The following is a 12,874-nucleotide window of genomic DNA, read 5'->3' on the forward strand; positions in this document are numbered from 1 at the left end:
CACAGGAGTGACTGTAGAGAGGGCAAAAATCACTCACACCCACCTTTAGTCTTACTAATCCACAGCACACCCAAACCTTCCCTCAAACCCTCTGGGACCCCCAGGTTAGAGATTAAGATTACACAGAGATCTATTCACACTGATTATGTGCAGCCGGTCCCTGCTGCTGGCTCTGACAGTGGAAAGAACCTCCCGTCCTGAGGCCACAGGTCGCACTTTGTCACAAACGAGTACCGACATGCTTTGAAATGTGAGAGCAGCAGTATGAAAGCACCACTGTGCAGCACATTAACATGTTGGGTGTGTGTGTGTTTAATGTTTTAGCGGTGCAGTGTTGCAGTTATGCATGAGAACAAGTGTTAAACGTGTGCGGCCAACCTCACCGAGGGTGAGGTGAGACTTCCTGTGTGAATGATCCTGCAACTATTCTCACTTCACACACATTACTGCTCTGTGTGTGTGTGTGTGTGTGTGTTTATGTGGGAGTTTAAAGGAGAATGTGAAACTGGTCTTTCTTTTCCAGATGAACTGAATATAAAAAAACAGAACATTTATTGTGCTGATGGGCAGAAATCTGCCAGCTTGGTCTGAAGCCAGTGAAACACGTGGTTGTAGCCATAAGTAACCAAAGCTCTGCTTCTGTCATTGTTTCACATCGATCACTCTGTTTCTTATTTAGACAAAATGAGGTGCCACACAAAACTTGGGCTGTTGTGACCACTTCCAGGGGACCATTTGCACCATCAAGCAGAAGCAGCACAGCACTCCAGAGACAGTCCTCAATGAAGAGGACAGCATATTACGTTCATTGAAAGGAGAACATTAAGGGGCTGGACGAAGGGTGTAAAATCCAGAGAAAAATCTCTTTTCAAGATGAAAAACTGTAAATTTGTGTGTGTGTGTGTGTGTGTGTGGGGGGGGGGGGGGGGGGGGTATATTTACAAGAGTAAAATGTCAAATTTATATTAAAAAAAAGACAAATTTACATGAAAAATGTCAGATTTATAAGAAAAAAATACTTTAAATTTATGATAAAAAAACTTGTAAAAGTACAAGAAAAAATGTGAACTTTTGGAGAAATAAATGGCAAATTTACAAGAAAAAATAGCAAACTTATGAGATCAAAAAGTAACCAGTTTAAGCAATGAAACTGAGAAAAATACACCTGTTTAATCACTGCATTGCAACACTTCACTTTGAAAGGGATGTGGTGGCCAAATCTGAACCAGGTGCGTCTTTTTAAGCACAGACCAGGAACATTTTGAATTGCATCCCATATTCATACTCCATAGATCCAAAAACTCTCCAAAGAGGAAATGTCATACTTGTCATACAGCTCTACTTCCTGGCTGTAGCTCAGGTGGTAGAGCAGGTCACCTACTGATCATAAGGTTAGCAGTTCGATTCCTGGCTGCTCCGGGGTGCATGCTACAGTATCCCTGGGCAAGATACTGAACCCCAAGTTGCTCTCCGACTCAAACGTTGAATATGAATGTGTGTGAATGTTAGACAATAAGCACTTAGCTTAGTTACTCGTGGAAGTGCTTGTATGAATGGGTAAATGTAAATGTGTTGTATAAGCGCTTTGAGTGCTCAGAGTAGAAAAGCACTATACAAGAACTAGTCCATTTACCAACAGTCTGTTTACACCCAGTTTTTTGACATCTGTGCTGTTAACCCCCCATACCGTGACTGCTTTCATGAATCATAAACTAAAAACATACAAGCCCCCCCCCCCCCCCCCCCCCCCCCCTGCAAATAAACATCCAAATCAGTGTGTGATCCTCCCACATGCATGCATAATTGAGACAATGTGCACACAAACCATGTTACAATTGTCCTGTAGGTGAAGTGTTGTGCGGTGTGACAGAAGACCAATAAAGTTGTTTATAGGCTCCTCGTCAACCGCTCCATCATTACGTCTCCGTCCCTCAGGCCACGCTTACGAGAAAATGGCACACAGATGGAGAGCTCATGCACAGCCAAGTGTTGCTCACAGGAACAAGGGATTCATAGAGAGAACTGAATTACTGGCAGCACAAGACTTCACTTTGGAAACTGGATGGAGCCTGTTTACTGAACAGCAGATTTTATTCTGCAACACTTCTCTCCAGAACTATGAAACTAAAAATCTGCACTATGTTAGGGTGAAAAATATCTACCTCCGTGGAAATGGTCACTACTTTATGAGCTCTCTGGGTCGTGTTTATTCAATTAATGAGGTTAAAGTCAACAGAAGTGAAAATGAATAAGAATGATAAAACACAGAGGGTGGTGCCACAGTGCAGTGGATAAATGATTTGTTCGTTCTGCAACATTTAATTTGGTTAATCTCCATATGAATGACAACACAAAATCATCTTTTCCACTCAGTGGTTGGGTGAAACCATTTATTGTCAAACGTGTGCGTTTTTCTCTTTTTAAATTATAATGACAACAGAAACTACTGAAATGACCCTGATCAAAAGTTTACATATCCCAGTTCTTAATACCATGCATTGCCCCCTCTAACATCAATGACAGCCTGAAGTCTTTTATGGTAGTTGTGGATGAGGGTCTTTATTTTCTCAGATGGTAAAGCTGTCCATTCTTCTTGGCAAAACGCCTCCAGTTCCGGTAAATTCCTGGGCTGTCTTGCATGAACTGCACGCTTGAGATCTCCCCAGAGTGGCTCAATGATATTGAGGTTAGGAGACTGAGATGGCCACTCCAGAACCTTCACTTTGTTCTGCTGTAGCCAATGACAGGTCGACTTGGCCTTCTGTTTTGGATCATTGTCATGTTGGAGTGTCCAAGTACGTCCCATGCACAACGTCCGGGCTGATAAGTGCAAATTTGCCTCCAGTATTTGCTGATAACGTGCTGCATTCCTCTTTCCTTACACTTTGACCAAGTTTCCTTGGTCTTTGTGCCTTTGTAGCTCATATATCCCCAAAACATCAGCGATCCACCTCCGTGCTTTACAGTAGGAATGGTGTTCCTTTCATCATAGGCCTTGTTGACACCTCTCCAAATGTAGCGTTTATGGTGTGACCAAAAAGTTCAATTTTGGTCTCATCATTCCAAATGACCTTGTTCCAGAAGTTTTGAGGCTTGTCTCTGTGGTGTTTGGCATATTGTAGGTGAGATACTTTGTGGCTTTCTTCTGGCGACTCGACCATGCAGCCCATTTTTCTTCAAGTGCCTCCTTATTGTGCATCTTGAAACAGCCACACCGCTAGTTTTCAGAGAGTCAGCTGATGTTATTTGTGGGTTTTTCTTTGCATCCCGAATTTTCCTGGCAGTTGTGGCTGAAATTTTTGTTGGTCTACCTGACTGTGGTTTGGTTTTAACAAAGCCCCTGATTTTCCATTTGTTAAATACAGTTTGAACACTGCTGACTGGCATTATCAATTCCTTGGATATCTTTTTGTATCCCTTTACTGTTTTATACAGTTCAACTACCTTTTCCCATATATCCGTTGACAATTCTTTTGCTTTCCCCATGACTCAGAATCCAGAAACATCAGTGGCTGGATGAAAGATGCAAGAGTCTGTCTGGATCCCAGAAACTCACTCAGCTTTTATGCACACACACACTGATTACATGCAAATAGATCACACATGAGGATGTTACCTTTAGGCCAAAATCACCAGGGTATGTGAACTTTTGATCAGGGTCATTTGAGTAGTTTCTGTTGTCATTATGATTTAAAAAGAGGAAACACAGTTGACAGACAATAAATGGTTTCACCCAACCACTAAGCATGAGTTGAAAAGATGTTTTTGTGTTATCATTCAAAAAAGATTCTGCCGGGTTATGTACACTTTTAAGCATAACTGTATGACTCTGATGGATAAGGCACATTCAATTAAAGTGAAAGTCCTCATGATTTCAGGTGTTTGCTTTATGTTAGACTGTTTTTGCATCCGTCCGTCTGAAAAATCTCTGTGGTACAGCCACAGACTGTTTCACACAGTTGTACAGTGACACATGAGGAGGCTCAAAGAAGCAAATGCTGACCTGGTTTTGCATTTTTGGCAGTGTATGTAAGTCTGGGCCTCACCGGTGCCGTTGGTGTCGACCATGAGACCCTGGTTGACATGGTTCTGGATGAGCAGCAGAGTCTGCTCAAAGATCTCTCCGGCACGCGCCTGCTCCACAGTGTAGGGGTCACGTGGATACCGGAAAAGTGCAAGCAATTCCCCTGGGGTGCGAGGCTGACTGGAGGGACGAGGGATGGGGGAGAAGGAAGGAGCATGGAAGGAGAGGGAATAATAAATATGATATTATGGAAAGAGAAAATGTGTGGGAGTAAAAGACAAAGACAAATTAAACAAAAGCAGGAGGAAAGATCAGTTTCATTCTTCTGGGTCTTGTTTTTTCTTTTGTGCTCAAGGGCTGGAAAACTCAAACAGAGCTTTCTCTGATGCTTTCCCGGGAATTTCTCCACTGCAGCGAGAGCAGGTCAGAGAGTTTAAACAAGGAGAAAGAGAAACATGCACAAACATCTGAGTCATTTCACTCACAAGCTGAGTCTCTGCCATTATCGGTGTCTCACGGGGTTGTGTGCAAAAGTCTTTGTCATTCCTGCTTCCTCTTACATGACTGCTTCCCTCTCACCTCTAAGGACTATATTAAACACACACTGAGCCTCAGGCTGTTAAAGCTCAGCTAGACTTGGACTCAACAGCGTGCCAACCATCAGGCCACGTACCGGAGCCAGAGGCACTGCAGCCGGCCCGGGATGAGAAAACACACGGCCTGGATGAGCAGCTGCGCTGCTGGCAAGTAGGACTTCCTGACGTGGGCATGTGACCCCGTGACCTTTCCAGCTTCACAGCAGTGACTCACTGGTTAGACATGGTTTCACACATAGCTTCTCACGACTTCAGGCAATGAAGTCATGGTTTCAGCATGTTCTCTGTATCTTGAAGCTCATCCTATGCTGTCTCTCCATTACACCCACGGTGTTTTTTCCATTGGTCCGTCGATGCAGCGACTGCAGCAAGAATGACCAAAGATAATGGTCCCTCAGGTTTAAGCAGCCTAATTTCAGCACATTTGTCCTCTTTCAGCAGCTGAATCCTGGAGACATGTTAAAGGTGCATTTACACCGAGGCAACATTCTGCCTTAATCACACTTACATCATAATTTGAAAAAGTTTCCTAAACAGATGCTTGTTGTTCAATAATAATAATTAAACACCAATCATGGTGTAACGGAGCAGCAACAGAGATGAGTCCCAAACAGCTCTTCTTCTGCTGCTTTAGTCTGATCAGAGACGCTGCTGCCATCATCTGTTATGGTCATCACAGAGAGCTGGAAAACCCCTGTGCTCAAACCGAGGGTCCCGCTGTGAGATTTTCTCTCCTTCATATGTCTCTAAGTAAGCGCCAAGAAAAGCACAACTGCTAACCACATCATTCAGCAGGCTGGAAACCTCTAAGAGCAGACACTCAAACCACTGACATTACACACAGCAATGAAAACCTGACTGTATAAATAACAGACATCATTACCTCTGCCATCACCTGTTGACAGGCACAGATAAAATGAACACATCCCCACTGTTAGGATGGGAATAAAGCATAAGAGCAGTAGAGTTTAAAAACCAAAGATGATAAGATATTAAAACTATCATGGTTTTTGCATTCTCTCTGCTTCGTGTTATTAGCCTTAGATTTTCTCTCTGTTTTTGAATCTTTAACTTTTCTGTGTTCCACATGTTAAAATGTCTAAAGAATAAAGCAGGTTGTTGACCTGCTGTACACCAACACATAAAGAGAATCAGAATCTCTTGAGGTAAATTGAGGCATGGCTGCAGCATATAGTATATGATGCTACCACTGTTACCTGTATGTATAGTGCTGTGGTGAAACCTCGTTGTGCCCAAGCTGTACTGGTCAGTGTCCTAGTTTACATTAAGACTGTATCTGTCTACATTGCTCTGCCATCACAAGCAAACTGAGCTGAATGTTGGATGTGGAGTTCATTACTCCCAAACAACAGGATGTTTACTAGACTTCACACATAGTTTCAAATCTAAGAAAACGAGAACAGCAGCATTTTATCTGCTGAGGTAGAATGACTGCTATTGCATTTAATTGACAGTTTAAAGAAGACTGAAGCAACCACCATGTCACCCACTGGTCTGTGCTCCAAAGCTGGGGCTCAGCCTTCTCAGATGGTCTGTTAGTCCAATGAAGCCGCAGAAGTCATATTATTGGTCAGATAACTGCATTAAAAATGCTCCAAAAGGCTCCAACAACACAAACACAGTCCAGAGGTCCAGTTCAGGGACTCCAGTTAGCTGAGGTGAAGCCTAGCACACAGCTTGCAGCTACAGCCGAATGTGTCACCATCCACCTGTTAGTCAAAGAGGCCACACCTCCAATAACGCAAGCTTTAAACAGATGAGTTATAGAAACATCCTCCCCCTGTACAGCTGTTATGAAGGGGGAAATTATCTACAGAGACCGAAGCAGTTTGTGTTTATTTCTGCTGGAAAGTTTTAACAGGTTTTGTCTTGATTTATACTTAATCCCAGAAAGTTGATTCTATTCACCTGGATGCAGAGTTTACTCGTCACTGATTAATTTGCGTAGTGAAACTGAGCTCATACCTCATTGTTAGGCAGTTTTAGTTATGGTGGCAGTTTTGATCATTATGCAGCTGAGACTGAAGAAGTCACATGGATGGGTGATGAAATGTTTCTCTCATTGAAAATGCTGCATCCAGATGAACAGAATCAACTTCCTTGGCAACTTTTTGCATTTCCTCATTTTCAGCCCTGGAGGCTGACGCTAACATAACGAAGATTACCCTCCTGTTTATCCAGCACACTCCTACCAAACAGACAAACATCACAGTGCCGCAGAGGTACACATCAGGGTACAGAAGTTTAAAACAGCACTACTTCACTAATTCAGTCACTGTGTGTGTGTTTCTCATATCCTACCCATCAAAGAGACGTCTCCTCGTCGACTCAATGGCGCTGTCCACATTACGGATGGCCTGCTCTATGGACGTGCTCACGAAGGTGTCACCCTCTCTGCTGACCGCAGGTACTGACAGAGACAAACAGATGAAACATCAGCAAGAACCAAACATCACAAGATTCTCATAACTGATGATCTCTTCATCAACCCTGAGAGCCAAGAGCTCAGGATGCAGACTGTTCTAAACACTCAGTTTATCACTGTTTTTTATACTCTTGGAACTGAATGTCATAGATTGGGATATCCTTATATGGTCATCCCTGGAAGAAATGCCCCACCCGCCTTTAGTTCTCAAAACACAGCCAAAGTTGGAAAGATGGCTTAAAGAATGAGGAACTAAAACAGCTTCTCAGAGAGAAGACGAACTGAGGGCTGCTTGTATAAAACAAAGGAGGACTATTGTGAACTATGAAGCATGCAAAGCTACACTAGTAAATGGACTAGTTCTTATATAGTGCTTTTCTACTCTAATTGAGCACTCAAAGCACTTTTACAACATGTTTACATTTACCCATTCACACCCATCCATAGAAGCACTTCCATATGTAACTAAGCTAAGTGCTTATTGTCTAACATTCACACTCCAACGCTTGCGTCGGAGAGCAACTTTTTTTTAACCTAACTACCCCATGATGTGTGTTTGGTTTCTTTTTCTGGGGATTGATTGTAGCGGCGGCGCCAGTGAAAAACGGCAGCAGCTGTGGACACCCATCTCCACTATGTTAGTCTTGTCTGTTCTTCTCTGGATGGTTATTCCGAATGTAATTTCATTATATTATGATGGAATGTCATTATATAATTTGTTGTATAATGATTTTTTCGTTGTATGTATAATGATAATAAAGTTCTATTCTTCTTTATTCTTCTTCTATTCTTCATGAACTCTGAATGTAGTCTCATGCAGCCCTGTCCTAAATCCTCCCGCTTTAGTTGTCCTTTGTGTCTCTAAAGCATAATTTCTAAAAATGAACATCATATTTTATCCATTGAGACTTGAAACCCACAACTGAGACCATAAACTTATCAGAAAAGTATTGCTGAGCTCAGATCAGCTGAGCAGGCAGCTCATTTTCTCATGCCACTCTGCAGGCCATGAGACAGACTGCAAACTCCACTTTGGCAGACGGGGAGGCTATTCCATCTTTTTTATATTGAAACTGCATTGAGTAATGGTTGTAAACAGCTCTGGTTAACTGGTGTTCTTTATTTCAGTTAAATCCTGTGAGTGAGCTCAGAGCACCTCCCTCCTGAAGCTGCTGTGATTTCTGGCGCTCTCTTCCGCCTTTGTGTGCCACTGAAAACAGCGAGACTGCAAGAGGCCAACAGCAGCCCATGGAGTTTATGGTCAGGGTGCAGGGCTCTGCGGTCTGACTTCAGAAATCTCAGCAGGAAACACCAACAGACAGAGACGAGCTGACAGGAATCAGAGCTTCTCAGCAGAGTGAGACTTGACTACTGAGCGGCTCAGCTGGAGAACATCAGCAGGAGGTTCTCACGCTGCAGTAACACACTCTGAGGTTTTTCACTATATTGAATCGACATATTGGATCAATTATACATCCAAGTAAGCTTTCGTATCACTGATACTCAGGCATGCAGTTCATACGCTGTTCTCTCTGCTGCTGGAAAACATGCATGACATACAGAATATACAGAGAAGCGGGACAGAGCAGGACAGCTTTTTTAGAGGCTAGCTCGCACAGAAAAGGTGAGCATCTGCAGTTTACCTTTCAGCCGCCAGAGTTATCAACAGTTTACTGAGGTCACGAGGTGCAGAATTTCAGCTTTAAATTGAGGGAATGAATAAAAATAGCTCATGGTCCTGGCTGTGTTTAACAGCCAAATCACCTGCTTCTTCTTACCTGTCACAGTGAGCACCATGCTAGCCACCTGGTAGCCGATGGGGTTGCGGGCGACACACTCGTAGCGTCCGGCATCAGCCGTGCCCACGTCCTTCACCTCCAGGTAACCCTCGGGGCTGATGTGGAACTTTCCACTTTCTGTCACCTGAACACCATCCTGAGAGACAGACAGGGGTCAGAAGTCACGGTGCTGAGAGGCAGCTGAACACAGGTACCAGCCCAGCTGCTTCTGTTTGTTTTGGAACTGTATTTATGATACAGGACATTTGGTTCAGTTTCCCTGATGCTGGCAGTAACTATGCTAGTTCTACAATCAATTAGAACTGTGCAACTGCTTTCTGAGATGTTCTGCTGTAAACACTGAGTGTAAGATATAAAAATCCCTCCAACATTTAAACCAGTTTACTGCACTCTGCAAGTCTGACTGAACCGAGAGCTTCAGACCAGTCATTTGATCTCTTCTCCATCAGTGTCTTCTAGCTTTATTAAACACATACATTTGAACAACGCCTTGCAGGTGACGGTCACCTCTTGTAGCCTCTCACCTTGTTCCAGGTGAGGACCGGCTGTGGCTGGCCCTGAGCACTGCAGGGAATCTGCACGTCCTGGCCAGACTCCACCGTCAGGTCCCTTGGAGCATTTGTGAAAACAGGCGTTACTGAATGAGTTAAAACATACACACACACGCGCACAAGTTAATGACTGAAGGACTCCACATGTAAAGTGCATTTTGTAATCAGTCACAGAAGAATTCAAACTCTGCTGAACACTTTGGTCTCACAGTGAGTGTCACACCAACGCTGCTTTTTTCATTCCTCCAACACAAAAACATCCATCAGCTTAATGTGAAGCTCAAAGGAGGCCAGAACACACACACACACACACACACACACACACACACACACACACACACACACACACACACACACGCGCACATGCACACATATGCTGTCATGTTGGATTTGATTAATAAAAACAGCACATTTCTGAGTAGATCCCACAGGTCAATCACTGATAGTCATGAACACTCCTCCCTCTGTGGTTCCCGTGTATGAGTGAGCAGCTGAAAGCAGGCGTTTTCATAACGTCTCTTAAATCAAAGCCAAATCTTTCCAAACACAAATCTAAGATCCATCAATATCTAAATACTTGAATTTCTTTGGAGAAACCTGTGTGTATTTGTCCATCTGTTCTTTGCCTGTCTCAATAAACATTTATGCAATCCAAACTTGGCCAGTGTGTTGCTTAAGGCTGAATCTGAGGGTGGTCAGACGAGTGGTCTGAGGAACATCTGCATTGGTGTTCCATCTTTTATCTACAGCAGTGATTCCCTCCAGTGAGCAGTGAAGGCACTGCGGGTCGACCACCAGAGGTCCTTTAAAATAAATAGATAAAAAATATTTTTCAGTTAATGGAAATTCTTAATTCTTATAAAATTAAACAGATAAACAGAATTTTAAAGTTTAAAACTGTATATGACTTCTAGGACAGGCTGAATCAAATGACTATCCCTTTTCAAACTTTTTTTATACATACCAAATATATTTATTATATATCATTGACTCAGGTTTGTAACCTCGTCAGTGTAAAAAAAAAGGAAAACACTGCTCACACTCCTGGTCACCCTCTTGATTTTAAGTGCCACATTCAGGCTGAAAAACTGCAGATTGTTCCATTAAAAACTCCGGTTTGGTCTCCAAGTTGCAGCCAGAAACACAGCTGTCTTTGCAAGTGATGACAAGTCATGAGTCTTTTTGACCAAGAAGTTCATGTTTGCTCTTTATGCATGTTTGAGGTTCATAAAGTGCAAACAGGTCAGGACTTCCAGCGAGCAACCTGAGAGCAGCAGTCACACAGAAATCCACCAAATTTATATCACGGTAATGTTTCAGATTTTTACAGGCTGATTCCTGCAACTCAACCCTGTCCTGTCAGTGCTTAAGTCACCTTCTCCTCACTGCGGGTTCCTCTCAGTATAAAACAGCCAGTCATCCACTGTGGGCTCACACAGTGCTTCGACAGTGTGCAGCCATTACGCAACATGTACTTTGCGCCATGTTAACAGCCATTACTACACGGAAAAACATGGAGTCATCTCAGGATTACAGACTGCAATGCTTTCCTGTGCCACCCCAAGCCTGTAATTTCAGCTGCACACACACCAAACATGCTGTGACAAACTTAACACACATTTGGCGTCTTTTAGATGAAGCACAGACCAGCACACTCACACGGATCTTTAATGCCAGTACGCCATAACGCTTTATGCAAACAGCCAAATAGCTGTGAATGAAACATTCTACATGACTCCCACCCTCCTGACCGGTACCACCTCTCCTCTCTCTCACCTCTCTCTGCCATGCCCGCCTTTCCTTTGCCACTCTCACTCTCCCAGACAGCCACGCTCACCTTTCTTTGCCACGCCCACCCCCCCAGTAGCCATGCCCACCTTCCCCTCACCACTCCCACTCCCCCCGGCAGCCACGCCCACCTCCACCTCCACCTCCACCTCTCCTCGCCACTCCCACCCTCACCAACACGCCCGTAGACCGGTGATTCTCAAATCCAGGTCTCGTGGCCCAGTGTCCTGCAGATTTTAGATGTGTCCCAACACACCTGAATCAAATGGCTGAATTACTTCCTCAATATGCAGTCAAGTTCTCCAGAGCCCTGCTAATGACTTCTATATTTGACTCAGGTGTGTTTGATCAGGGACACATCTAAAGCCTGCAGGACACTGGGCCACGAGGCCTAGATTGGAGAATCACCGTCCTACACAAACATATGGCCTGTGAATGGCAGCCACATTTCAGCTGTGCACAGCCTGCAGTGAAGTCAAACTGAAGATCCAGCCCCCCTCACCTCTCTGCTGGATGCTAAGTTGCACAGCGGTGCGCACAGTCCCCATGGGACTGACCGCCTGGCACTCGTACTGGCCCTCATCGTGGGCCGCCACCCGAGTGATGCGCAGTGTCCCGGAAGGCAGGATGACGTGACGGCGGTCCAAAGGTAATGGGCTGCCCCCTCGAGTCCAGGCGATCACCGGCTGTGGGTAACCCGTCGCCTCACAGGGGAAATCCACAGTGTGACCTTCCAGGCCTAACTGGTCCTGTGGTGTGACGGTGAACTGAGGGATCGCTGCAGGCAGAGCAGGAAATAAAAGCTTTTTATTTTGTGACTAAAAATTTTAATTTCACTTGCATCTCTTAAGGACACACTTTTTAAACTACCGCTTTCACAATCCGATTTTGAGCCTGGTTCTGCAGGAGGTTTCTTCTTTTCCCACTGTCGCCAAGTGCTTGCTCATAGGGGATGGAGTAATTGTTGGATTTCCTCTCAATATTGTAGGGTCTTTACCTTACAATTTGGCGCTATATAAATAAAATGAATTGAACTGAAAAGCTTGCCTAAAGCTAAAAGGAGCAGTTTTGGCTAGTCACTTATTTTCCAAAGGGATCACCACAGCGGTCACAACAAAATAGCCATTATTCCCTTAACTGAACTGAGAAGTTGCAAACGTTCAAAAAAAAAAGAGATTCGAGGTGGTGAATTCAGGGTCTGATAAGTTATGTCTGTTTGTCAGTTAATTATAGGCTTTAAATGATTGTACACAGCATCCCAGCCTTTTAGGAAACAGGGCTGTATTAAATTGGTCTTAATAAACCCAATGACTGAAGGAAACTGACCAAACTGACTGATTTACCTTGTACGATGATGTAAGCTGTAGCATGGATGGTATCAACATTATTGGAGGCAAAACACGTGTACTGTCCTCCATCAGCCTGGTCCACGTTCTGGATGTAAAGCCCTCCAGAGGGGGTGATGTTGATGCGGGCATCGTTGGGAAGGGGGGTCCGGTCGCCCTTCGTCCAGGACACCCGAGGCTGCGGCTGGCCTGTGGCGCTGCACTCCAGGGTCACACTCTCCCCCACCAGGACCTCTGTGTTCTGGGGCTGGATCACAAAGCTGGGCCTTGCTGGAGGAGCAGATGTGGGAACAGTGATGGGGTTTTTCTTCAGTCTTTCAGTAA

General features: G+C 44.3%; 1 protein-coding gene across 2 annotated transcripts in view; it reads right to left on the bottom strand.

Moving 5' to 3' along the window:
- The window catches only part of pxdn (peroxidasin), a 71,466-nt gene that overhangs the window by 19,725 nt on the left and 38,867 nt on the right, over window positions 1–12,874 (bottom strand). For both annotated transcript variants that reach the window (XM_030718805.1, XM_030718804.1), the window contains 6 exons: window positions 12,548–12,820; window positions 11,707–11,982; window positions 9,390–9,502; window positions 8,845–9,001; window positions 6,943–7,051; window positions 4,047–4,204 (listed from right to left, as the gene is read on the bottom strand). In XM_030718805.1, the coding sequence (XP_030574665.1) occupies window positions 4,047–4,204; window positions 6,943–7,051; window positions 8,845–9,001; window positions 9,390–9,502; window positions 11,707–11,982; window positions 12,548–12,820 (1,086 nt within the window). The remainder of the gene's footprint in view (window positions 1–4,046; window positions 4,205–6,942; window positions 7,052–8,844; window positions 9,002–9,389; window positions 9,503–11,706; window positions 11,983–12,547; window positions 12,821–12,874) is intronic.

This window comes from Archocentrus centrarchus, chromosome 22, assembly GCF_007364275.1.
Source record: "Archocentrus centrarchus isolate MPI-CPG fArcCen1 chromosome 22, fArcCen1, whole genome shotgun sequence".
Taxonomy (NCBI): Eukaryota; Metazoa; Chordata; class Actinopteri; order Cichliformes; family Cichlidae; genus Archocentrus; species Archocentrus centrarchus.